This window comes from Rhipicephalus sanguineus, chromosome 3 (genome assembly GCF_013339695.2).
Source record: "Rhipicephalus sanguineus isolate Rsan-2018 chromosome 3, BIME_Rsan_1.4, whole genome shotgun sequence".
Classification (NCBI taxonomy): domain Eukaryota; kingdom Metazoa; phylum Arthropoda; class Arachnida; order Ixodida; family Ixodidae; genus Rhipicephalus; species Rhipicephalus sanguineus.
Genome location: NC_051178.1, coordinates 154,256,363 through 154,282,515, shown reverse-complemented (window position 1 = coordinate 154,282,515; position 26,153 = coordinate 154,256,363). Strand labels below are relative to the sequence as shown.

The 26,153-nt window shown below is 46.0% G+C and overlaps 2 protein-coding genes across 9 annotated transcripts in view; one reads left to right on the top strand and one right to left on the bottom strand.

Annotated features, from left to right (window-relative positions):
• The window catches only part of LOC119385134 (uncharacterized), a 332,809-nt gene that overhangs the window by 247,256 nt on the left and 59,400 nt on the right, over nt 1-26,153 (top strand). The gene's annotated exons all lie outside the window — the stretch shown is intronic.
• On the bottom strand, nt 2,276-25,980 carry LOC119387495 (aquaporin-7; the record flags this gene model as incomplete). Of its 8 annotated transcripts, none has more annotated exon segments than XM_037654898.1 (8): nt 2,276-4,385; nt 7,683-7,716; nt 9,539-9,584; nt 11,156-11,307; nt 13,033-13,250; nt 17,036-17,154; nt 19,441-19,578; nt 25,854-25,980. In XM_037654898.1, coding segments are annotated over 6 exon segments (798 nt in total), but the record flags the coding sequence as incomplete, so codon positions are not given.

Sequence of the window (26,153 nt, the reverse complement as noted above, 5' to 3'; positions counted from 1 at the left end):
ATTAGGTGCTCGCTAATCGCAGAGAAACTGTTTAACTGCTGAGCTTGTTGGTCCATTACTAGAGCACAAAAGCTGTGGCGCTAAAAAGAAGAGGGCAAAAGTGAGGACACGAAAATGACGTAGACTGGCTCCATGGCGCCCGCGTATATATATATTTTTATTTATATATACAAAACATGGGAAGGTAGGCTATGTTAGAGCCGTCTATCCCATCATCATGCTATTAATATTGAAAAACAAAACACACGAAAGCAAGAAAAACTCGAAAGAAAGCATGTCGTTGTTGTGGTTGTTGTTGATGTTGGTGGTGGTGGTGTTGTTGTCGTAGCCTAGAAAATCTGGATCAGACCCACGAGGGACATTGGCCACACAGCAATTTATGACGCAAATGAATGAACAAAGAATTAAGAAGCATCACTGTGCACTAAATAACAAAAAAAGAGAGAAATAATGAACCCTGATGCAAATAAATATTATATTGTGAATTTTATTCCTAACAAAGACGAAGAAAAGATTGAGAATGAAAAAATATATAAAATTTTTTTTTTGTTTGATCCCCGTGGCCGGTATAGTATTAGCTTCAAATAATTCGTGCACAGCTGTCGGTTTGTGCCCTCACTTTGTACTCGTATTTTTAGCGCCACACCTTTTGTCCTCAAGAGAAACTGCTTTCGTCGCCAGTGTTACTTGGGGCCGCACGAAACGTGGCTTTCATTTTTACTACATATTGCAAATCGTATGTACTTACGTGAAACTGGGGCTGCTTCGGTTATACAGCAGGAACGTAATGTTTCGCTCGTGTTTCGACTCGCACGAGCTCCAACGTTGCAATGAACATTGGCGCACAGCAAATTTACAAGGGTATACAAATTTGACTTCTTCGAAGTGAGCTGGTGCGTTTAGCATAACGCTCGCTGCGAGATTTTTCTTCCCTCTGTATCAGTACTTTGTCTCTTAACGGCGTCTTGACATGGTGTCTCTTAACGTGTGGAATGGGCCACTAGCAGAAACGCTCTGATAGCGGATTTAGGACGTACAGGGACGATGGAAAGAAACGCGAACAGTTCGGCAATTAAAATCATCTGCTGTTTCGCATTTGCTTTAAAGCGGTTGTAGCATGGGTGGTAATAAAAAGCCACTAGAGGCATCCACGATACAATCAAGGATATCTCTAGCATCGTTTTATTGCCACCAAGGTCAGCTCGCGATGAAAACAGCGCGCCGCGCTGTTCACGTTTCTTTCGATCCCCCCTGTATGTTTTAAGAATAAGACTGGGCAACTGAGTGTCAGTGAAGACGGCATGGATCCCAAATGAGGATGCAGGTGAGGATTAGATGATTTCTTGCTGCACTCCCTAGACAAAACATGGCAGGGCACGGGTCATAGACTTAACATTATAATACACCGCTCGGCGTCTCTCGTAAAGTCTATATACCCAAAATAATTACAGCGACGCTGCGTATGGCTAGGTGAAACCAAAATTTGTCCGTGCTACGTGCGCAAAAACTCCTAGCGCGTACGTCCCACAGAAATTGGGCAAGCCCCGCTATACTCACCACTGGTGCACTAATAATGAAGAAATGAACACGCGGGCGACAAGCAACAATTGAAAGTTTCTGGACAGACGTAACCAATAATCGAGAAAGAGTTTAATGACCCGTCGGGATTAACCCACTGATAAATGCCGGGACTGCACGTTTCAGTTTTGCTGGTTCACCGTGTGTGTGCGGTATGCTTGGGCGGTGATTTTTGTCAACGTTGATCTGTTGATATTGGCTTCAACATGAATAACGCGTTCACACCGAGATACCTCGATGAGCAATACTTATGCGCGATTTCGCGCTGTATAATACAAATGCCGTGTCCTCTCGCCGCCCTGATTGTGCGGGTAACTTACCAGACGCCGTGAGATGCATCGAAGATCCAAGGTAGATCATACTTCTATGGAGATAAGTCGCAAAGAGAACGTCACAAACAGGACCGTGTATCTCGGCATTCATTCCTTTCATTCGCACTTTCCTTACGCAGCGCCTCACTCTAATTCAATCGCTATATACCTACTCTTTTATGAATTCCATATTTTTTTTATTCTGTTTAGTGCGCAAGGATGTGAAGCCTAAGAGTGAACTTCTACCGCCGTCAAACTAAGCTCGATCAAGTGCTTTCCTCCAAGCTTGATCCTCGTTCTTGCATGTCACTCCGGTCGTTCGCAAAAAGAAAAAATGCAAACAGCTCTGCATTACGAAAAGAACGAGAGACGGAAGCGTACACTAATTAACAGACTACAACGTGGTGTTTATTTCAGGACGCCAGTGAAGACAATGCAACAACAGTAACCGCTTGTCGGAATACATGATGGACGAGATGTGACAGAAATTCACGTAACAACAACAACAACAACAGTAATAACAATCCAGAGAACGCGAATACAGGCAAATATAAGCGCGCGCTTCGCTCGGCTTCTCTTATTCTTTTTTTCTCAACGCAGTGTTGGATAAATGTAAAGCTGCTGCGTGGATTAACATTTGCGTTTGCGCATATTACAAACGTGCATGTTCGACAAAAAAAAAAAGCAAGACAGTGAAACCACGCACTGTTTCCGTTATTAAAACATAGCTCTGTCTCTATATTTTGATAACATCAGCCCAGTGTTTAAACGAATGCTGCGGTTGGGGGGTGTATACACAAAGCACGTAGGATACAAATGTGGCACGAGTGTGTGATTTAAATAAAAACATAGCGGCACAGAAAAAGAACGTAAGCATCGAGTGGCTTACTCAAATATATAGCTGCAGAAAAGAAAGAAACAGAACAGTCATCAGATTTCAGGCGAGCGTAATGCTCAGGATTCAAGAGTATACATCAATGGACACCCAAAAAAAATCTTTCTTTTGCTTCTTATTAACATCTTCGTTTAGCAGAAGCGTTGTGCATTTTTATTAAATGGAATGCAGCCAAAGAATAGCGTAAATCCGCGGTGAAGTTTTTTTTCTTCGTTAGGAATGATTATTTTTCTCGAAAGATAGTGTGTCGCAGTAACTCACTGGAAAGTGATTGATAAAATCTGCAGATAATCTGTAAAAAGAGAGATACAGGTCTAGCTATCTTAGTAACGACAAAAGAATGGAAAATAACATGTTGAAACAGAAGAAACAATATCTATACATATAATCCAATGAACAAGTGGAAGGGAAAAAATACTCATTGGTAAAAATGAACAACATGAGGTATGGTATGTATATGAGAACGCGGGCAGCATGAAGATTTATTATTCTTTATTTACTTTTTCTTCGATCGTCGTTTGCGTAAGAGGCGATAAAGTTACTAAAGATCGCAGCAGCGAGAAAGACCAGAAATCTTTGGCAAGCTTTTAGAGTTGCGAAAAACGCGCTCGCACCGCAAAACTACTTGTTAGATTAAAAAAAAAAAAACCGCTTTCATTACACTTCGCGCGCTCTTTGCAGACCATGGTTACATCTTCAAAGCAGTTCCTGTCATGTTTGGCAAAACGCTTAGTACTTCAGGCGCCGAACTAACAAAACTCCTCTTTCGCAAGGGCTTTTCTCATTGGGCAGCCGGCTTCGCTAATGATATGCCTCGCACCGTGAGCGGCTGAAATATTCTCTTACGAATATTTTAGCGTAAGATGCTTTTTTGTGAATACGTGTTTAGATTACTTCATCAATATTACTCATACAAGTTTTGAGAGAAAACAGTTGTTTTTTATGGCAAGTCATCGCTAATGCGTCATTTCTGCCACGTCACGAAAGCCAGTTCACAATTGAAGACCAAGGAAAATGGCCCAGAATGTGGATGTCCATAACTAGTATCCAGATAGCCACGGGATATGTGATTCCTTTCGATCGATACATGGTTTCTAGAGTGCGTAGTTACTAAATGTGAGATAAAAGTTGTATGCAGCAAACAGTGGCAGGAAGCCGCACATTGATTTGTGGTGCAGTGAGAGAGGATGAACTCGCGTTTTGAAGAAAACACTCAAAACCGCGTAGGAGAGCTTCGAAATACAGTTGCGCCGCAAGATGAAGTCCATATGTTCAGCAGTAGTCCAGCGATTCGTTGTTTTTTATCCCACACCAGCCGGGTGATGGATCCAGGCTTGAACTGTACGTTTGTGATGAGATGTGTACGGCTCCATAGAGACGCCTTGCCTCGCATCGGATGCATCGATCGTGGTGGCCCCCGCGGTGGGACTGTAGTTGTGTGCAGTGTGTTGTATGTGAATGTTGGGGGGAGGCGATGATTTTCTTTTTTCCCGGTAACCAACCACATGTGTTTCTCTTAATCCCCATTTTCTGTTTCTTGCTCCGCGTTCAGTTCTTCAATTCGCACTGTTTGATTCCTCTCATTTGGATGACGTTTTCAACTGGGGAGGAGATGAAAAAAAGATGAACAGAGAACACAAGAATGAGTTAATGAATGCACACGTGAATCAGCGAACTTTGTCAAAGGATGATGCACACATTTCATATTGACATGTACTGAATGTCGGCACGAAAATAAAAAAATTGCTGTCCGTTTAGTGACAGATAATATAAATGATGTGTACGCTTGAACAGATGTGCGACGTATAAAGCTCTGTGTTTATATTTTTTATTGTAACACTTTCTTTAGAATGTTTATATTATTCATTTATGGAATTCATTCGTCCAAAAGAACGTGTCCTCTTGTTCTTAAAGATCTGCTGTACCTTCGTTCAGTGACAGATGCGTTTTGGTGCACATTGAATGAAGAAATACACAACTTCGATGTATTGCGTTCTCATAAGATGAGTCTCCGGTTTCGCTTCATTTGTTTTAGAGAACTGAACTGATAGTCATGTTTTATAATAAACTGCGTCGCTATCAGTCTTTGTTGCGTATGGTGACGAAGTTAAACAACATCAACAACACAATAAACAAACAAAACCGCAGTTTTCTTTTACAAACGGCGCGGTAAATGTGTTCGTACAGAGGCTTTTAACAACGTATGATGTAGGTTTCGGTTGCTTCCGTTCTAACCAATGAGCCCGTGTCAAACAAGAAATTGAAGATTACTCAGAAATGTGAGAATCACTTTCAGTTTATTTGATCGCAGCGTGATTAGACGTCGCTATAAAGGATGCGAGAAGTAGCGCGGAATATGGATAACGTTCGTTATTCTTCTTTTATACTAATCCGAGCTTTTTTACATTGACGAAACAGGTTCTGAAATGCAACGCAAAATAATTTTGAGAATCGTAAACGACATTTTAGCTACAGCAGCTGCACACAACTGAATCGAGGGAGGCTACAGAAAGACAATATTCGTGGCATTTGATATAAAAAGAAAATAACTTCACATTTAGACGAGAAAACACGGAAGCACAATAACGTTCCTACATAGCATTTGTTGAAGGTTACGAACCCTCTCAAGAAAACTGTTGCAGTGCTATAAATAATATCCGTAAAAGGCAAAACATTTGTAAGCGAGAAAAACATGCGCAAATAATGAACAGCCTTTCAGACTGCCAGTAATCTTTTTTTTTTTTTCAAAGTGATATGTTATTTTGTGTAACCTCGTCGCTTTAAACTGCGCTCTTATCTCACGAATATCGCCTATTTAAAATATTTTTCGTTCACTTTGCACACAAAGAAAGTTTTACGGAACAGTATAATCTCAAGAATGTTATGCAAAACAGGCAAACATGCTCGCCGAGTGCGATGACGTGCTTTACATGCGTGCAATTTTCGGTTATCATGCAATGAACGAAACATATGCAAATGCGCATGCAAATGGGTTATTTTTGCATGCAGTACATGCTATCGTCCTCATGCGCTTGGTCGCCATTTCAAGCACTACGGGTGTAAAAATAATATGGACATCTCTTAACGCTACTTCGTCGCGAAGTGTCGTTAAAAAATGTTCTTATCTGAGCGGCAACAATAAACTTCTCTTACAGGATCAGTATTCTCCGGTTGTCGAGAATCGTGGGGTGAATTTTGATGTCTGGCTTTCCTGGGAAAATCTGTTGCATATCAGTTGTAATGCCGTGATCACGTGTGAATGCGTTTCACCGTCGCTGCACCCTTTTCAATCCCTTATTTTTTGCATTTGTCGTTACTTTATGGCCGTGAGGACTTGCGCGCCGTGCAAAACACCATGAAGAGCTATGTAATCTTAGATATTTCGCGGACAGAAAGGTGATAGATCAACCGATTGTGTTCGCCTGAGACCGAAGTGTATTTATGAGGCGTATCGATGACTTGGGAGCCGATAATCGCTGTGGAATCTGTAATCGCTTGTAATTGCTGGGGAGCGGCAACCGGATGTGTGAATGAAGCAATCACCGAAACGGTGACGTGAGAAGCGCAGCGTGGTGATTATCTGGCCAGTGATAGCGTGTTACATAAAAAGCTGAAGCAAAGGAAATAAAGCGAAATTCGGTGCTACTCTGGCGTGAATGAAGCAATACGAGATAATAAAATTACCCACAGTCTACTTGACCAATGCGGGCTTGTGGAAGGGTGGAAAGGAGCGGGAAATATTGCGTTTGAGCGAGCTTGAGCTAGACAGAAGGGAAGCATTCGGACGTGCTTTTGGGTCCAGGAATTGTATGTATGTATGTATGTATGTATGTATGTATGTATGTATGTATGTATGTATGTATGTATGTATGTATGTATGTATGTATGTATGTATGTATGTATGTATGTATGTATGTATGTATGTATGTATGTATGTATGTATGTATGTATGTATGTATGTATGTATGTATGTATGTATGTCATATAGGCATGACTGCGGTTAACACACGCTCGTGTGGCTAACCTATGATGTTCGAAAGGTAATAAGTACCAGACAATCGATTACTCTCACAATGAGCTGTTCTCTTTTTAGGTTCTGGAACATGTAGCAAGCTAGTAGAAAGAATGAAATCCTCATTGCACCACTGTGTTTTTTTTTTTAATTTGTCCTGATATCATGGCATTGGCAAATTCACTCTCTTGTCAAAGATTTCGGAACACTTTAACGCGTTTCAATGCCTCACTTTCCATTTGCAGAGGTATGGTTTCAATAGTGGCCAAATTATGTTGATAGCGACAAGGGATGTAATGATATAGAAAAAATGCTTCCGAGGATCAAGCCATTTCCTGCCAAAGTACACATCGGTGGAAGTTGAGATGTTCGAGACCTTGACATTCAATGAAGTTGTTTTTTTTTTGTGTGTGAAAATAAAGAAAAAGATAGGTGTGGTCAGGCATTGAAAAAAACGAACCTGAGTGTCACAGGGAGATGCTGCATCGATTGCTCTATCGCATCGGCCTGGGTGTTTTGCATTACGTTGTGTTCTAGCTTACGGCATTCGAACTGAGAGCCGCAGACACACACTTGTCGACAAAGTTAAGCTTAATATTTGCTTGTAATGTTCATTTAAGGGCACTGCAGCAGCAGTGAATACTGGAGCAGCATTGGTGTTGATGGAAGAAATGTATCGTACATGTAGGATTCAGGGATAAGAAACAACGGAGGGAGAAGGAGCAGAAGAAAAAGGAACAGAACAAGAGAAAAGGTTGCGTCTAGGAAAATACGTTTTTCCTGACAAAGCCACATCCGCATGTTTTCCTTCAGTCCAACAAAGCGAGCAGTGTGCAACACGGTGCGGGGGACGCCATGCTCGAGCATGCTGCGACTTCGCACTTACTTTCACATTCGAACACTGTCTGGTCCGATACCATCTGAAAAGTAGCAACAATTGCCATCTGTTCTTCGTGTGTGAATTGGTTTGGTGAGTGAAATTAAGATGACGTTTTCGAAAGTTCTGTGTTCGGCATAAGGACAGGTGAACATAGATGCTGTGATAGCAAGGGCGTGTCATTTGCTTTAACGTAACTTAATGCAACCCTGTACGTTTTAACGTAACCTTTAACGTAGTCCTGAGATGGAAGATTACGGACTAAGAAACAGCAAGTTTGCTTTGCAGGAAGCGGAAGATGGCGTTGGGCGCAGTCGGCAACAGCACTAGGAAGCAGTCCACTTTTAACAAATATGTGATAGGTGGCGCTTCAGTGCTACAATGACTTCGTGAAAAGAAATGACGGCTGACCTTCTGAGTACTTCATAACGTATAAGTGACGTTTCACACTTTCTTTGTGGATAATGTTAGGCGTTGTAGTCTTGAGGAAGACTAGAGCTGAATGGCCTACCACTGATGAGCATGAGTGAATGTTTCTGGCTAGAAGCACCGAACTGACATTTCCTATCCCAAATAGACCTTGCATGCCAGGCTACCCTGTATAGCAGCCTGCTCTTAGAATTTTGTTACCTTTGCAGGCGCAAATCTGTGTTCGAGTTTCTACATTTTCTGGTGTACTTTCTCCCCACGCAAACTTTTTGCGTCATATGCCCTTTGAGTTGAACGCTGTAGCCATATGAGCTACACCGTGAGCAGAATTTAAACGAATGCCACTTACGTATCAGATACTGCGTCCTATTTTTAGAAACCAGTGGGGCCGTCTATTGCTTCGGTATTGCGACCAACTTCCGAAGAAGAAAGATTGACAAAAAAGTTTTCCATAATAATTGGGGCTTTAGTGTAATGATGCTTACGCAATGTTTCAGCGACGTCCATGTCCACTACTTTGCTATCACGGAATATAAGTCAACCGTTGCTCTAAGTACGTCAACTTAATGGGAGTCTTGAACTAGCACTAGTTTCGACATATCCGTTTTCTGTAACAGCAACGAAGCTAGTGTGGGCTCTAACTATGTTTCCTGGAGTATACGAGAAAGGTTTTGCGGGCTGATTTTAAATGAAATGTCAATGACGTTTTAGATGGACTGTTTGCAGGACGCACATCTCGAAGACAGTTAGTATAGTACTCTTATACTGCTTACTTGCTTCAACCAATTACTTAATTAAATGGCACAATAGCAACATGTACGCCACGGGGCAATTCTCTTTGGCTGGTGTGCGAATTATTACCCGGGGTGCGGCATATTCTGAGCTCTAGTGCGCGCACGCAGAACTGCAGAGCATCTCAGAGACTGGCTTGGTTTCTCTGGAAGACGACTAAACATTGGCTGTTCATTGTCTGACGGGCGTTCTTAATGGTCACGGCTGAGTCCAGAATTCACGTTTCCAGGACTGGCGCCCAACGTGGGGCTCTAAACTACGACCCTCAAGAGCTTGATGTCCTACCACTTGCGATATCCGGGCTAGCACAACGCTTCAGTTATAATTAAAAAAAAAATATTAATAAAATTTAGCAATCTGTTCTAAAGAATATATAGTGATTATTAATTGCCTAACTTCTAGATAGTGTCATTAAAAGAAATACATTTAGGCCAGCAAGATTACTGTTCCGTCTGGACACTCAAAACTATCGTCGCTGAAGTAATGGTATGACGAACTGGGACGTCTAACCTTTCGTAATAAGCGTGTGTGAAAATGCAGGCAGATGATTAGCAGTCGCCGCGAACTTCCTACGTGAACATTTGTTGCTATTGAACGAAACGCGGTTCGCGATCTGTGGTTGCTCAGTAAATGGCCGTCCTTACCTCTAAAAAATTGCCTCATTCTGATTGGCCAATTGGAATCGAGGTGCTGTAAAGTGTGCAGAAGGTGTTATATTGGTGCTCTCTCCGCCAAATGTAGAAGAAAACAACAACAAGAACAACAATAAACAACATAACGAAGGGCGAAGGTGCGTAATATTAGTGCTGCAGTCGAGAGTATGGCATGCGGTTAGGCCTTAGTGCCGAAACATTCCCCAGGTGAGTTATCGTGTTAGGTGTTAGTAATAATGGCGGATACTGCAAGCACAGTCAACGCTCAACGCGTCGGTCTACTGTCCCAAGCTCGCATTCGACGCCAATCTGGCAAAGCGCTGTGCAAGTTTAATTGCTTATAACAGACATCGACGCAAAATATTTGTATATTTCTTTTTAAAAACATATGTATTGGCGAAGCACAGTTAGAAACGACTACATCGTGAGAACATGTTAGTGGCTGTTTCAGTTAGTTTTCTGTGCAAGACGCTACCTGTGTCTAATTTACGTAGGCGCAGGTTGTAACGACAACAGTATCTGTGACGATGGGTGTGCCCGTTCAGGGAACCTTCTCTTTAGTTTTTTTTTTTTTTTTTCGCTATCGCTTCCTTTGTGTAGTGCAGCCGACCTGTTGTTGCTGTTTTTCTACTGGTTGCCGTCCCTACCTTACTCCAGTCACATAATAGTTACATACGTCTCTGGACACTATTTACGACAGGGTTTATGAGACTATTTGCATTTAACGAACACTGGCGCTTTGATTGCTGTCATTTGTGTGAACTACTGATAAACCGTGTATAGCAGCGCCACAGCGTCCGCGAAATATTTTCGTACGTTCAGTCTGATTCCTAATTATATGCATCGGTGAGACTTCATAGTTGGATGTCATATTTACTGCTATTGGTACGATGTTTCCTTCAGTGATCTAAAAGGCGACCTCTCACTTTCATGACAACCTCTGTCAGCACTTTCAAGACTTCCCTCAAAAAATATAAAAGCAAATTTCAGAAGTTGACTGTACTATACCCAATAATTAATGTTGGGCTACGTCTGTGAATGAAGCAAAGGATCCATGGTAGGAAGGATTGGCGGCACGCGCGTACGGCATTTGTTTCCCTTATTTATGTGAGTCTTCAGCCTTTTGCGAAAGAAATGCCGTAGTCCAGCGTTTCTTTCCTGCCCCCTGTTCCCTGCTCAGATGCGCTGGTAAACATCTCATAGTGACAGCCACTAGCTTTAACTATAACTGCCGTCACTGTTGGAGCTCTGGAATGGCACGGTTTTCGGCTGGTACTTCAAAAGCTCAAGAACCGCGCACAGTTTTGTGATTACATTTCAATGCTTGATTCTAGGATAGACTCAGTTACATCGACATTAAGTATCGCTATTCAGTATAGCTTTCGGAGATCAATCTCCAGTATCCACTATTCCTCTGTAAACGTGTATGCTGCGCTATAGTTCTATCATGCGCGGCTGTGGTGGCACTCACAATCGTGGACCCTGCGGTTTGTACTGCCGGTAAGCGGACAGTGGTACAACAAGCGAGTCTTGGGGCAGAAGCTCGAAGCGTTGCTTTGACAACCTCCTCCCTGTTAGTGGTTTACTATGGGGGAGCATTGTACGCACCGTCCTTGGCAGATACCGTGTTACCGCTGTCCATGTCGTAGCTCGATCCGGGCCAGTGAAGCTCCACTGCCAGCGTGTACAACCAGGCGCCCACAATGGCGCCGATGTGCGGGCCCACGATGGGCACCCAGAACCAGTTGTAGTCCCGGTAGCTGCGCATCATATGGTCATATAAATATTCTTCATTTCGGATACGATACACTGCTAAGCATTTACGTCGGCTCATGGGGCTGACCTTATATAGTAACTTTTATACAACTGTAGAGAGTCTAGTGCAGCAGGCTTTTTGCTAAGGCACGGTGTTTATTCGCAAACAGAAAGAGAAAGAAAGGGGGAAGGCAAGGAGGAAAAAAAAAGGTCCCCTTATGCATTTTCCTAAGACGACTCGAAGGCAATAGTAATCTTATTTTGCTTCTTCTTCTTCTCAGTAGATTGTATTGACCCTCCTCTCCCTCCTCCCTCCTTCCGAAAGCTTTCTGCGCCTCCAGTGGTTTTGCAGCACTGTCTACGAGATCGGCCCACGTTCGACCAATCGGCTATGCCGTGTGATGGTGTCACAATTTTTGGCGACCTGTGACTTCATGATGACATCATCACGTGATGATGATTTTTACCTCACTTCGTGTTCACGCCGCCGACTGTCATTTTTCGTGTTCGATGAGGCATCTAAGGCTTTCGCCTTAATAGGAAAGGAAAACCGGTCAGCGAAATTGAAAATGCTTCATAGAAAAGTAATATTTTGGTGTACGAAGCTGTGCAAACTTCAAACGTACTCGATGCTCGTTCACCTTTCCGCACTTCTGAAAGGGACCGGAGCTTGCCCAGAGCTACGTTTGTTGCTGCTGGTCCACATCAAGTGTACCGAAGGATACCGTCAATAGGACCAAGCAATACATCTAAGGGACGAATGGGGCATCTGTTCCGTGTGCGGCAATTTGAAACATGAGTTGGTTCTTTAAACAAAAAAGGAAAAAAATTGTAGGCCGCTTCAATTTATATATCCGGCTTTGGTGCCGTTCAATACAACAGCAGCTGCCTCCGAGAACGTTTCTCTCTAAACTTGTTTTAGTGTTTAATCGTGAACAATAACAAGGATGATGATGAGAAGATGATGATGACACGATCATAGCAATGTGACACTCCCAAAGTGCAAGACGTAAGCAGACACTTCATCGACTCAAGATGGAATTTCGGGTGGGACATCTGGGCCGTTATATTGTAGCGATTCCTTTTCCGGTGCTAATACCTTTTCGCGTTTTTCTCTCTACATCAGTGGTCAGAGCGACGCTCCACTAATGCTATCGGCTGGGTCACCCGTCCGTGAGCGATGTATGATAAGAATGACATAGAATCGAGAAAGAGGCATAGTTATAAGACAGCGATACTGATGTCTTCGGGCTGACACGTGGCTGACATCTCTGCTGACGTGCGAATGTTGCTTCACTAAAGCTTCAACTTGGGATAGTCGGTACGACGTTCTAATGTAGTTGCACTGAGCCAAAGGCAGGAAAGACAAACGAAGAGAAGAGGACACGCGTATGCGCAAGCTTTCAACTGTTGAAAGTTGAAAGCTTGGGCACATACTTGAAACTGGCGAATAAAGACATGGACAGGGTAGGAAGCGACACACAACACCAGGTGTGTCTGGCATTGTGCGTTTCTTGCTACCATGTCCGTGTCCTTGTTCGCCAGTACAATGTTTCACGTGTATTCACCAGAACCAACTAGTCCAGCTGCACGTGCCTTTCCTGTTCTCCTTATTAGTATTTCGTGCCCTTCGCTCAGCGCAACCACATTAGAATGCTGTTTCGCCTTGTGTGCTGAGGCACAGCTCTCGCGACTATTTCGCGAAGAGTCCCAGAAGAAGGGGTGCGCACCTGAAGACTTCAACTCCCCACCCGGCCATGGCGGTGAAAACCCTGGGGCCCAGGTCTCGTGCTGGGTTCAGGGGCGCTCCACAGTTGTAGCCAAAGCAGAGGATCAGGGCACCCAGGGCGAGGCCGATGAACAGCGGCTGCACACCCTGAGGCACGGCCATGTTTCTCGAATCAGTGATGGCCAAGATGGCGAGCACCAACAGCGCGGTGCCCACGATCTGCGTGGAAGAGATGAAAACAGATCTCATTTGCATGCCTTTGAATCCATAACACATAGTTATGATGTACATGATCCTTGACAGTCTTTTATCGCATCTCTCTGCATATATTTACTAAGAAATATTCTTTTTTAACTACAATGATGCATCTCTTTGTATGTGTTTACTGTACCTTTTTTGTATGATTCGATGTTTTACTGATGTTAATTTGTTGCATCTCTCTGTATAAACTTACTAATTTAGCATTTTCTTGTAATCTTTGTATTTAAGTATAATGCTGCAATACATTGTATGCCTTTACTGTATCCTATTTCTTTTTGTTAATGTAATCAATGTGCCAACTTGTAACCCACTCCTGCTCAAGCTCTGAAATCTAGACCAGCAGCATTGCAATAAATAAATAAATAAATAAATAAATAAATAAATAAATAAATAAATAAATAAATAAATAAATAAATAAATAAATAAATAAATAAATAAATAAATAAATGAGAGATGAAACTGGCGGCAAGTCGCCCAAAAACGAGACGAGATGACACTCCTTTCATCTGCGTGCCCGGTGTGCACTAGGCACATTTAGCTCTTTAACGTGTACCTAAACCTAAGTACACGGGCCTCAAACACTTTCGCCTCCATCGAAAATGCGGCCGCCGCGGCTGGGATTCGATCCCGTCACCTGCAGGTTTGCAGTCGAGCACCAAACCACTAGGCCACCATGGCGAGTCATTACTTATTCTTACACATGGTTCTTACAACCGTAGATCCACAGTAGAGTCTTCATTTGGGAGTTCTTGTAGATATGCAGTGTTTTCACGTGCATTTTAGGCGATAACATGTTTCGGCTACTTCTCCCACTTTATATGGGTGCCGGCCGATTTTACGCAATTGAGACCGATAGAAGTGTGCGTTAGAAGAACTCTGGCCGCTAGTGTATGTGCTCGGTTTCACTAGAAAGAAGTTGTGGTGATGGGTTAAGTTAAACGTTTATTGGATAAACTTATATGGTTGGCAGTGACGGATGGCGCCGGTCCATTGTAAGGGCACATCTGTGTGAGTTGACTGCAAGTGTCTACCCAGCTGTAAGAGTCCACCCTGTTGCGACATAGTGCTTAGCTGAAGCTTGTTTTATAACCACCTATAAGAAATCACGTGTTTCATGAAAATCCCTCAGGCTATAGCCCTTTTGCAGTGGAGCTGTTGTACGCTAGTTTCCAGCGGATAGCTGCGTGCAAGGAGCAAAAAACAACAGCAGTTGCTGTTTCGCCATTGGCCGCTGCGTCGGCGCGTCTGTCGCGGCTGCTGCCCGTTGTTATACGGTGGTGTACTGGTGGTGGAATCAAAGCCCTCTGCAGGATAACATGTAAAGCCGGCAGGGAGAATTGCACACATCAGGGACATTCTGCAGCTTTGCGAACATGTGATGACAAACATGTGTTTCGCCACGCGCTCTTTAAGGGGCCGTTCAAGATGCTGACGCTATGCAACACTGGTTTTAAACACGCCGTCCGCCGACCTCTCGCTTGCGGCCCGTGGCCTGCACATGGCTCTCTTCGTCCGGTGTTATTTTTATTTATTTTTTAACAAGTATGCTCATTATCTGCAGAGGCATGACTTTCTTAAAAATTCTTTTATGTGGCGTCCCCTGTGGTCACCATATGTTGATACATACCCGTGAAAGAAAATTCAAAATCGGCGTCCAGATTTTAGTCATTCTGGAGATCAAGGTCGGTATCGACATGTTGGAATCCTTGCGCCAAATCCGCTTCAGAAATGACCCGTATATAATATTTGAGAAGGGCCTTCCAAATGGCAACGTTAGCTGACATTTTGTACAAGCTACCCCCCCCCCCTCCTCTTTCACCTTCTTCACTGTCCTGGCCCTTGCAGGAGTAAATTTTCGTGACTGCGGCCCGCTAGCTGAGGTGAGTTTGAGACCCCTGCTATACATGAATGCCAATGCCGCACAAAAACAGCGTTCTAGGGAAGGCTGAAGTTTACAAAAATGACACCATCTCCCGCTAAAGGGGACCATGTGCCGATGCGAAGCCGGAGCACTTGCACGATCGCGTTCCGTTGGCGTTCGTTGGGCATGCTACCGACCTCGCGTCGTGGAACGCGAAGAGGGACGCTACGCGCGTCGTATCTTCCATCTAGCCTGGCCGTTAATTCTCACAGGGCGAGCGGGGAACGCGGTCGACAGGCGGGCGAGAGGGGGACAGCGTAGGAGAGGAGAGAGAAGGGGAGGGTACGCGCATGCGCTCGAGCTCGTCGCGGCGTTTCGCAGGAGAGAATTTCGGCATGTCTAGCCCGCGTTTCAGAGGAACAGTGGAAAGGGGGAGGAGAGAGGGGAGGGGAGAGGGAAATGGGAGAGGGAAAGGAGGGAGGGAAATGGGAGAGGGTGAGTGGAGAGGGGAAGGGGAGAAGGAAATGGGAGAGGGAAAGGGGAGAGGGTGAGTGGAGAGGGGGAATGGTGAGGGGAGTGGAGAGGAGTGTGTGGGGAGGGTATGCGCATGCGCAGTAAGGGTGGTCACGCCGCACATCACCACCACCACCACCACCGGATTGAGCTCCGCCTTAAAGGGCCCCTCACCAGGTTTGACAATTTTGAGCTGACGGGCGCAATGCATACATTGGGCGTTCAAGATCACGTCTGCCAAAATTTGCAACGCTACGCGCCGCGGAAATGGGTCAAATTTCAAGGTGAACGCTGCTTGCCCTTCTTCTCGCGGGCGCACGCTTTAGAGAATGGGGGGGTGACGTACATGAGAAAATGGCACTACGTAGATGATAGTGCTGTGACGTCGCTCCTCTACGTAGACGACTGTGCTCTGACGTCGCCAACAGTAGCACGTGACACTGCGATAATTATTTGACACGACATGTTTAGTTTGTGTAATTTGTAGCTTGAATAGATTAATAAAACTTGAGAGGAATAATGGGACACGCAAAGGGAATGTGTTCGTCTTTTCCATTTTTTTTTCGTGAATTGCAGCGAGATGCGGGGCTAATGTGCCTCCGTTTCCTTTGCGTTCGTGTCCCCGTGGTTAGCGCATCGAGCAGACGCCAGCCCTGGAAACGAAAGTAATGTTCTGGCGCGTTCGAGCACTCATTGTGCTCATTTATTCTACCGCGTCCAAGTACATGTTAATGCGCCACTGGCTGATGATACGGCCACTCTCGTGCCCGTACAAATGTCGCAACTTTCATGCCCGTCCCGCAGAAACAGGCAGTACACCACAGAGAACGCCGACAAAACGCCCACGGCCGCTACATAAAAAAAGGTAGCGGCCGTGCAACGCCGCTCGCGTGCTCGAGCTGGCTCGGGCACGTCATGCGCACGTGACTATGCATGCGCATGACGTGTTCATGCGTATGTGTCAAGTGAAGAGGGCAGGGAAGGGATTTGGCTTGCTAAGGCTACAGGAGGCGAGTGGCAAGGGTTTGAAACTTGCCTCCTCGCATCATGGTTTCGCGCCGCTACAAATTATTGTTTTTCTCAGCCGGTAATGAACCGATTTGAAAAATTCTTGCGGCATACTGCTCTTCATTCGGCACACAATAACTTCCAGCGTCTAACTAAAATTTGCTATGTGGCCTGGTGAGGGGCCCTTTAAGATACTTCGCATCTAATAACGCTACGCTTACACATCCCTCATACAACTCTCAATGGAGATCTTGCGCCCGTCAGCTCCGCCGGTCACCCACCTTTACCGAGTAGAATGTTCTCGATTTTTCGCAGAGCATCTCAATACTGAGCGAACGGTGTCGCATGAACCGTTTCTTACCTGGTCAACCAGGCCATTGCCAGTGCTGACGAATTCCTGAGGATAGGAGGCGAAGATTCCTGCGGTAGCATTTGATCCCGTCACAGCCCGCACTCCACCGTCGTAGTTGTCCAGTGCGCCTGTGGAGGGTTGCGATTTGCCTCAATTAATGAGAAATGCATTTCGTTGACTCGCGCATCGGGCTTAGTCTACATATATCACACATAGGATTGTGTTTAAAAAAAGGCACAAGTTCAGGGAAAGATGGAATCTTGAAGGGATTCGTGAACACGAGGTTTCGCTGGAGCCGACGTTACAGCGACGCCCCGTGTTCAAGAATTTTGCATCTCTTCAAGCATCCACGGATCTTTCCCTGAAGTAGACAAGTCTGCTCGTCGAAACCGCGGCTACAGCGACATCCCGTTCTCGCGAATTTTTTTCATAGGATTGTGTTGCAATTTATGGAATCCCTACAACCTGATTTACTCTCCATTAACTTCCCAAACCACATGAATTTTGCACCTTGAGCTGTCGCTAGATTACTCGGTGAGTTTTGGTAGATAAGCACAGAACAGGCACACAACAATCGCGTGAAGCGCAGCGCTACGTCTGATTATTGTCTGCCTATTCGGCGTCCTTGGTTTTCGCGTTTTTCCCTGCTGCTAGAAGTGTGTCTTTTTTTAACTCACGCTAAAATATATGTAGTACATCTCTGTTTATCTTTGTTATAGTTAACAATTAGTGCTCGGTGTATGGTTGCGTATCGCCAAATGGCGGGAATGTCTCAGTTCACCTAGCGTAACCCTTCGTCCATTTTACAATTTAAGGTTTCTGGAGGAGCCATGCAACTACATTCCGCACTTGTTGTTGATATTATTTCGAGTGAACTAACCGAACAGTTTTTGCACAAAGCGTAGAAACAGTGCCGGATCACGCAGTATGCGTAATATTGCTCAGCCGTAGGCCATTCCCTTCACTCTTTGAATCCTTCAAACTGCCATTTTGACAAGGACGGCAGAGACAAGAGGCGTTGTTAGTGCGCCGGTCCTGACTACGTGCGTTGCCAAGGGCTGTGTAAGTTTGATATGACGTGACTAAGCTGGATTTACATTCTTTCAAGTCAAGCAGGCTGCCATTCGGCACGTGAGGGTGTCTAAATAGAAGTGTGCCAGTCCTCCTCATGGAATTCACATGTATTGATTCCCGATCAGTCAGCACTCGAGCGCAGACTAATCATTCGTTTTTTTTTACGAACGTTACTATTTCGAAGATAATTGTTTCTGCAAAGCATCCTCAGGACCATGATCCGTCAACATTCATGTAGGCAACAGCACTGTTGGCACGCTTCTTTCGTTAGGAGGTGCATAAGCAGCTACGAGACGCATGCGGGTGAAAAATAGGACACACGCGGGAATCCAAACAGCAGACAAAATGTCATTGTGCTTTGCACAGCGTCCCTATTTCGCTTTCGATGCCGGCTCATCCAGCTGCTTTTAGACGGGGCCAAGAAAGGTGGGACGTGGTACTGAAGGTGCACAGTTCTTTGAAGAAACAACATACAGGCTTATAGCACGTTCAGTCCAGATGTCGCGGGACCCGAGTCATTTCGGGCACAACAAGTGCTTAGGTGAGCGATGAGAGGCATTGTTGTGAATACGAGAAAAACTGAAAATAGTGCGAGGCCGAACAAATACGGCTTCTGTTCCTTACAGCTGTTCGTGTTTTCGTAAGGCCTCGAGGTTGGGGATCCTCAGTCCGCGAGAGAAATGCACCTAAGTATAATCGCGCCCAATATGAGTTGCAACACGCTGCCTGTGGTCAAAGCGGCACCAACATTGCACGGTGGCACCGATATAGAAATCAACCAGTGACGTAAACACGCTTTCGACAACTGTCTTTTTTTAAAAAACCAATTTCACGATTACAAGTTTTATAGTGTAGGCTTGAGCCCCTTCAATCATGGCTACCGTGTTACAATTAATATTGAGCGCCACTGTACATTCACGTCGCTTACATATTTTACTAGCGTGTGCTCTAAGAAAATATAATGTGGAAATACAAGTTTTATTTTCAATGTCTGAGGGTGGTAGGGTTCAAAAACCTTGCGCCTTCCCCGGTGTGCGCATATTCCGAGAACCTCGAAGTGTTGCTTGAAGAAAAAAAGCACCTGGATTTAAAACCCAGCAGAATTAAAGTTTCATAATATTAAATTCCCAATGCAGGCTTCACAGAAAATCACAGAAAATCTAATTGCACGAAGGTGTCACTCACTCACTCACTCACTCACTCACTCACTCACTCACTCACTCACTCACTCACTCACTCACTCACTCACTCACTCACTCACTCACTCACTCACTCACTCACTCACTCACTCACTCACTCACTCACTCACTCACTCACTGAAATTAAAGAAGTATACTCACCGCGATACGTGATGAACAGTATAACGGAGGCAAGGAATGCTCCGATGTACTGTGCTACCATGTACGGCACGATCTTGCGCCACGGGAACTTGCCCACCGTGGTCACGGCGACCGTGATGGCAGGGTTCAGGTGCGCTCCTGCACGAATGCACGAACGCAGTCTCTTTTGGTTATACCGCTGTAGTGGGTCGTAAAACCTTCTTTCATGCCATTGGTCAACATAAATGCGGAAAATTTCGCTATGTATAGTACACGTAAGCGCCCGTTGAAAGAACCTCAAATAACTCAAACTAGTCAGGTGCTTTTCACTACGTCTGTCGTAGTCACAGTGCTGCTCCGGGATGTTATAAGATGCCACTGCGAACCTGCAGGGGGGAGGGAAACGGCAGGTGAGGAGCCTCAGAAATATTGCTAATACGTGGCACTTAGATCCTGAGAGATGTGGGCTGGGCTTCGAAGTAATCTGACCCCGAAAAATTCTGAGATACGAACTTGGGGTACTTAATATTTTTCTCCGCGTCAGAGCCTCTACGACTAAATGGGAAACCGGTATCAGTAACGTGCGGTGTACAAAGTTTATTCCCAACGTATGTTAGCGCGAACGAGAGGCATCTGGGGCCATATTAATAACGGTCCAGGAACGAAAATTCATGCATACTTCTAATACAACAGCTTAGCGTGCCATTGTTCAGCATTATCGCCTTTGGGAGTAGCGTGAAACAAGGAAAAACGGAAGGAAGAGCACGTGTTTATCACGTAACTCCGCCTCGAGAACAAGGGGCTGCGCGCACGATAGATGTATACGTTGATGTGATCAGGGGTCTGCCCAGAGGACCGGAGCCAGCCAGAGTCCCGGGGAGATGTCGAGGAGAGGAGCCCGGAGCTGCTAACAGTAACGTTTATTTACAGGTAGCGTGTTGCTACATGATGGGGTTAGCATCATGGAAGCTCCCGGAGCTCGTGAGAGCTTGAGAGAACTTGTGAGAGCTCGACGGGAGCGCATCGGCGCTCGCATTTTATGTGCTGGCCTTCCCAGGGTTCCCTGTAGGAAAAAACAATGGAGGCCAGGACAGTCCAATGAAAATTTCCATCTTCACCTCCGCCCCCAAAAGGGGAAGGTGAAACGCCGCCTCCTTCCCAACCCACGAAAGGAGAAAGAGGCACGTCCAGTTCGTCCCATGGCGAGGGAAAAACACTGCCCACCGCGCACACACGGCACAGCACGAAGACGTTGAGTCTTACGTGGAAGTCAATTTCGTAGTCTGTTGCAATGATGGGTATGCGGCGCCAGGCAGGCCACGTGTTGTGGAAACAGCGGCAACAAGGCGCCACGGGGAACGTGGGAAATGCATCCGCAGACGGTTCCCAGACGCTGGGTCCTTTGTCCGGGGCACCTTGACGACAAAGCAAGCCGCCTCGACGGCCAACAACTCTTCCTAAACTGTCAGTTGGTCAGGCGTGCCCAAAGGGTTTTACGAGGGGCGCAGACAACCTGAGAATATTAGACGAACGACCTTCGTGTTGTCGCCGCTCTTGGGGCATCTCTGGAACCGCTGACCCGGAAGAAATCAGGGTAATCTTAGCCGCAACGTCTCATGCGTCAAAGCGGCGCCAAGCCAGGCAGGCCGATCATAACAGCCCGTCCACCGTCACAGGAGGTCTCGAAGGGGTTGCAGCACCAAAGCACTCCGCAGAGACCGTAGATCTGCTCCCTTGTAGACGTTGACGCAGGCTGCACCAATCTCTGGACCTGAGCCATGGCCAGCAAACGCCAGAAACGAACCACGCAAGACCCGAGGCACAACAAACATAGGGCACTCAACTGACCTCGAGAAATGCCAGGTTACAGTTTTGGTAAAACTCCCTAGAAATTTACAATGGGTGCGCTCACTCGTGAAAATCAAGAATCAGATAACGAAGCCATAACAAACTCAGACCTACTACGTGCGAAGCAAATCAACAGCCTAACGTTTTGTATCATTTCCCAGAGAGATTCACAGCGTTCAAGGCACGCAGGTGCTACGGGCGAAACAAAACGAAAGGAGGTAGTTAATGAATTACGCCTCTCACAGTATAAGTAAAACTCAAAATCAAACTTGCGCGTATGAAAATAAAACAAACGGAGAAACAAAAAACCTACACTACACTGATGCGCATCCTAACACGTGTGCTGCAATTTACACAAGGTTTATACAGAGGCTTTTACCCTCAACCTACTTCTCTGTTAAAAATCAACTTGCGCAAAACCCTCTACTCGGGTGTTAGGTTTCGCTAAATGTAAGCAAACACTCAGTTCAACAAGTATCTTAATGTGTGCAGTTATCATGAGGAAGAAAATAAAAGTTACAAAAATCGACATATTCCTTGCTCATCTGCAGACACGCGAACATTAAAAGCAAAACAATTCAAAACTGGATACAAGAGAAATTCTTGGTAGCCTTACACTGTCCGAACATTATGCGGATAAAATAAAATCAACAAAAGCAAGAACCTACACTACACTGCAAAAACATAAGGTTTAAACAGAGGCTTTTTACCTTCAGCCTACTTCTCTGTTAAAATCAGCGCAAAACCCTCTACTCGGGTGCTAGCTTTTGAAAAATGTAAGCAAACAAGCAGTTTAACAAATGTCTCAATGTCTGCAGTTAAGATGAGGAGGAAAATAAAACTCAAAAATCGACACAGTCCTTGCTCATCGGCAGACATGCAAACGTTAGACAGCTAAACAAAACAATAATAAAACTGGATACAAAACAAATTCTTAGTATCCTTCGTGACACTGCGTAAATTCATGCGGCACCCTTTCAGACGTACTCTGGGGGGACGCGCATACCACAGTTGTCGATGGGCCAGATCGCGACGGAGGGACAAAAAGCCAACCTGTCCGAAGCACACAGTGACGGTGACCTTTGTTCCGCGGGCCCCGAACTTCGACAAAGACGCACCCGGACGCTTAAGCTTCCTCATTGTGGGCCGCCCAGAGCAGCGGTCACTCTCTCGCAAACTTGGGGGAGGACCTTTGTCGTTACAGTCGCGTACGCACCACCTCGCTTTGCTCCACCGTTTAGCCTTCACCAAAGATGATGAAACCAGGCGACCACTTCGGCGTCTCTTTTTCTTGGCCCTCGCGACACGCTTCATGCCTAATCTCGATTTGTGCGAGAGCCGCAACTTTTGACTTTTAGAGAACTTTTTCGGTGTTTCCAGCCTCCGCTCGAGGCAACTTGGACCTTTCCCCTTTCCCCGAAGTTTTCGCTGGCGCCTTTTTCTTTCAGGGCGGCACGGAACGCTCCCCGACTCGGCAATAATACTCGGAAGTCCATTGCTCAAAACTCCAGGCGGCTCAACTGGCTTATCCTCGGCGTTATTTCTAGCTGTCTGCACTTCAGAAACAACGCTACAATCGACACTTGTTAAACCAGCCGGCTCGCCATCAGATGTCTCTCCTTGATGAGAGTCATTACCTCGCGCTAATCTAAGCGCTTCATCACCTCGCGCTATGCTGAGCGCCTCTCCCTCTCGTGGTAAGCTAAGCGCCTCATCATCTGAACTTTTACAGTCTGCTTCATTGCTTTCTGCTTCCGGAACCTCATGAGCAGACTCACAGGCCATCGGATCCGTCATAGCTGCCGCCGATTCGTCACCAAAACAAAGGCCTTTCGAAAGCATATCCACGTCATTCTGAGAGGGATAATGCTCGGGCAGGTTTTGGGACACCAAAGTTTCCGTGGCGAGCAGTCTGAACGGTCCCTCATTCTCAACGCGGGCTAATGGCAAACACACACTTTCATTTCCCACTACTTGCCATGCACACGGGCGTTCCCCTGTGGTCACCTCATTTGTCGAAGAGTACGGATGTACACTATCAAACGTTGCGGCAGAGTCCCGCGGTACGTTTTCCTCAACTAATTCCTGAATGGGGGGTTTCAATTGTTCCAGATCATTGTCGCTGCTGTCCCGAAAACAGAGAACATTCCTAGGCTTGCGGCAGCCGATTGCGATGTGACCTAGCTCTTTGCAACGGTGGCATACAACCGGCTTCCTAGCCTTAAACGCCTTTTCTTTCTTTCGATCTTCTGAGTGGCTCACTGTAGACGTGGACTTAGCAGGACTGCCTTTCTTTTTCTTATCTGAGGCTGCTTTCTCGTTATTCGGGTTACTTGATGCCTGATAAAGGGCTAAAGCCAATCGCCTTTTCTCATTTATCCTGTCTTCTTCAGCCCATCTTTTGATTCTCTCGGCCTCTTTTTGCTTTTTTTCTACTTCTTCCCAGCACTCCTCAATTTCGTCATCCTCCGCACCGCATTCCTGAATTGCCCTAATCAGTTGCGGCTCTCTCTCTTCTCTCCCAACCTTAATTCCCAGCTCTTCACACAGTAGTAAGAGGTCTGGTCTCTCTAGCTTCTTTACCAACTCCATGGTCTTCACGAGTGAGGACTTTCTACCCGCCGTGACGTTAGGTAGCGAACAAGCGAAGCCTAGACGCACGGTAAAACACTGCCAGTTTTAGAACATGAAAGCTAAAATGGTGAATAGCTGTGACGTATGGTAGCGGTACAACGAAGCCTATACGCACAGAAGATTACACACAGATTTAGAAAACTTCAAAAGCTAAAACCTGGCAAAACTCAAAGAAAGTCAAGCACTCACCATATCGTTGAGGCCCGAGTCAAGCATGGGTCATCCCGTTGCTGCTAACCAGTTGATGAGTTCCAGTTGTCAGCAGCATCCCACCGCTGCCATCCAGTTGATGTGATCAGGGGTCTGCCCAGAGGACCGGAGCCAGCCAGAGTCCCGGGGAGATGTCGAGGAGAGGAGCCCGGAGCTGCTAACAGTAACGTTTATTTACAGGTAGCGTGTTGCTACATGATGGGGTTAGCATCATGGAAGCTCCCGGAGCTCGTGAGAGCTTGAGAGAACTTGTGAGAGCTCGACGGGAGCGCATCGGCGCTCGCATTTTATGTGCTGGCCTTCCCAGGGTTCCCTGTAGGAAAAAACAATGGAGGCCAGGACAGTCCAATGAAAATTTCCATCTTCACCTCCGCCCCCAAAAGGGGAAGGTGAAACGCCGCCTCCTTCCCAACCCACGAAAGGAGAAAGAGGCACGTCCAGTTCGTCCCATGGCGAGGGAAAAACACTGCCCACCGCGCACACACGGCACAGCACGAAGACGTTGAGTCTTACGTGGAAGTCAATTTCGTAGTCTGTTGCAATGATGGGTATGCGGCGCCAGGCAGGCCACGTGTTGTGGAAACAGCGGCAACAAGGCGCCACGGGGAACGTGGGAAATGCATCCGCAGACGGTTCCCAGACGCTGGGTCCTTTGTCCGGGGCACCTTGACGACAAAGCAAGCCGCCTCGACGGCCAACAACTCTTCCTAAACTGTCAGTTGGTCAGGCGTGCCCAAAGGGTTTTACGAGGGGCGCAGACAACCTGAGAATATTAGACGAACGACCTTCGTGTTGTCGCCGCTCTTGGGGCATCTCTGGAACCGCTGACCCGGAAGAAATCAGGGTAATCTTAGCCGCAACGTCTCATGCGTCAAAGCGGCGCCAAGCCAGGCAGGCCGATCATAACAACGTGTACACGGTTGAGTGTTAAGAAACAGGTATAGCGGCTGCCGAAGCTCTTCAGCAACGTTTACAGAGCTGACGGCACGTACTTAACCTTGGCAGAAACGCCCTCCCGCCTGTTTAACGTGAGACTTACTGCGCCTTTGTTCGGGGCTATATGGCGCGCTTTCAGGTTGGGTTTCTACGATGATCGTGTTTCTTGGCACACGGTCGCGGCAGTTGCATCAACGTATGTCGCTTGCCTTGTTCCGTATAAAGTCTCTCTCCTTTGGGCGTATTCACAGGTTTGTGTAGGATCCCGCGATAAATGCCAATGGTCCATTCACAACGCTTTTAGTTCATAAGTGCTAACTGCCATTGGCCAGCAGGCTTCACTAATGATATATCTAGCATATTCCTGAAAACTAGCTCAGCAACAAGCTTTACTAAGCATATTCCTCCTGGCTGAAAATTTTTCGTACGAACATGATCGTTCGTCGCCACCATAAATAGGCGTGCTATGACAAACGAAATTGTTTGCAAGTCAGTGCATGCGTTTCTGTTGTTTATTATAATTCCGTGTCTATGCGCTGCTTCGATCGATCATGAATAAACGACTAGCCTTAAGTTCCACCCTTGTGAAGCTCTTACGAAAAAATTTCTAGCGTGAGACGCTTCTGCGGATGCACGCCTTGCGCAATCCCCTGGGTGCCACTTCCAGCATTGTTTTGAGAATACCGAGAGCACATCTGTGTACGGGCGAGCACGTGTGTCGGAGGAGGAAGGAAATGAATGAAAGGCAGGGAGGTTAACCAGACGCGCGTCCTGATAGAAAATAACGTAAGTGCCCTGACGCTCACCGGATACTCCACCGGCGACCAGCACCCCCAGCGTCAGCGCCAGCGCCCATCCCCAGAAGGCGGCGGCGTAGCCCAAGTTCGGAGCCCGGTCGAAGGTCACTACAGCCAGCACTGTGTTGCCGAACAACTGCGAAGTGCAAAAGAAGAGACAATAGATTACACATCCGCATGTTCCACACAACTCCAGTATTTCAAGGTTTATAAGTACGGTCTTAAAGCTACATGGCAGTCTCTTTAAATGTTACTCCCTCGCAATCTCAAGTCCAAAACCAAAATGACGCACTTTTGCGTCGTAGGAAC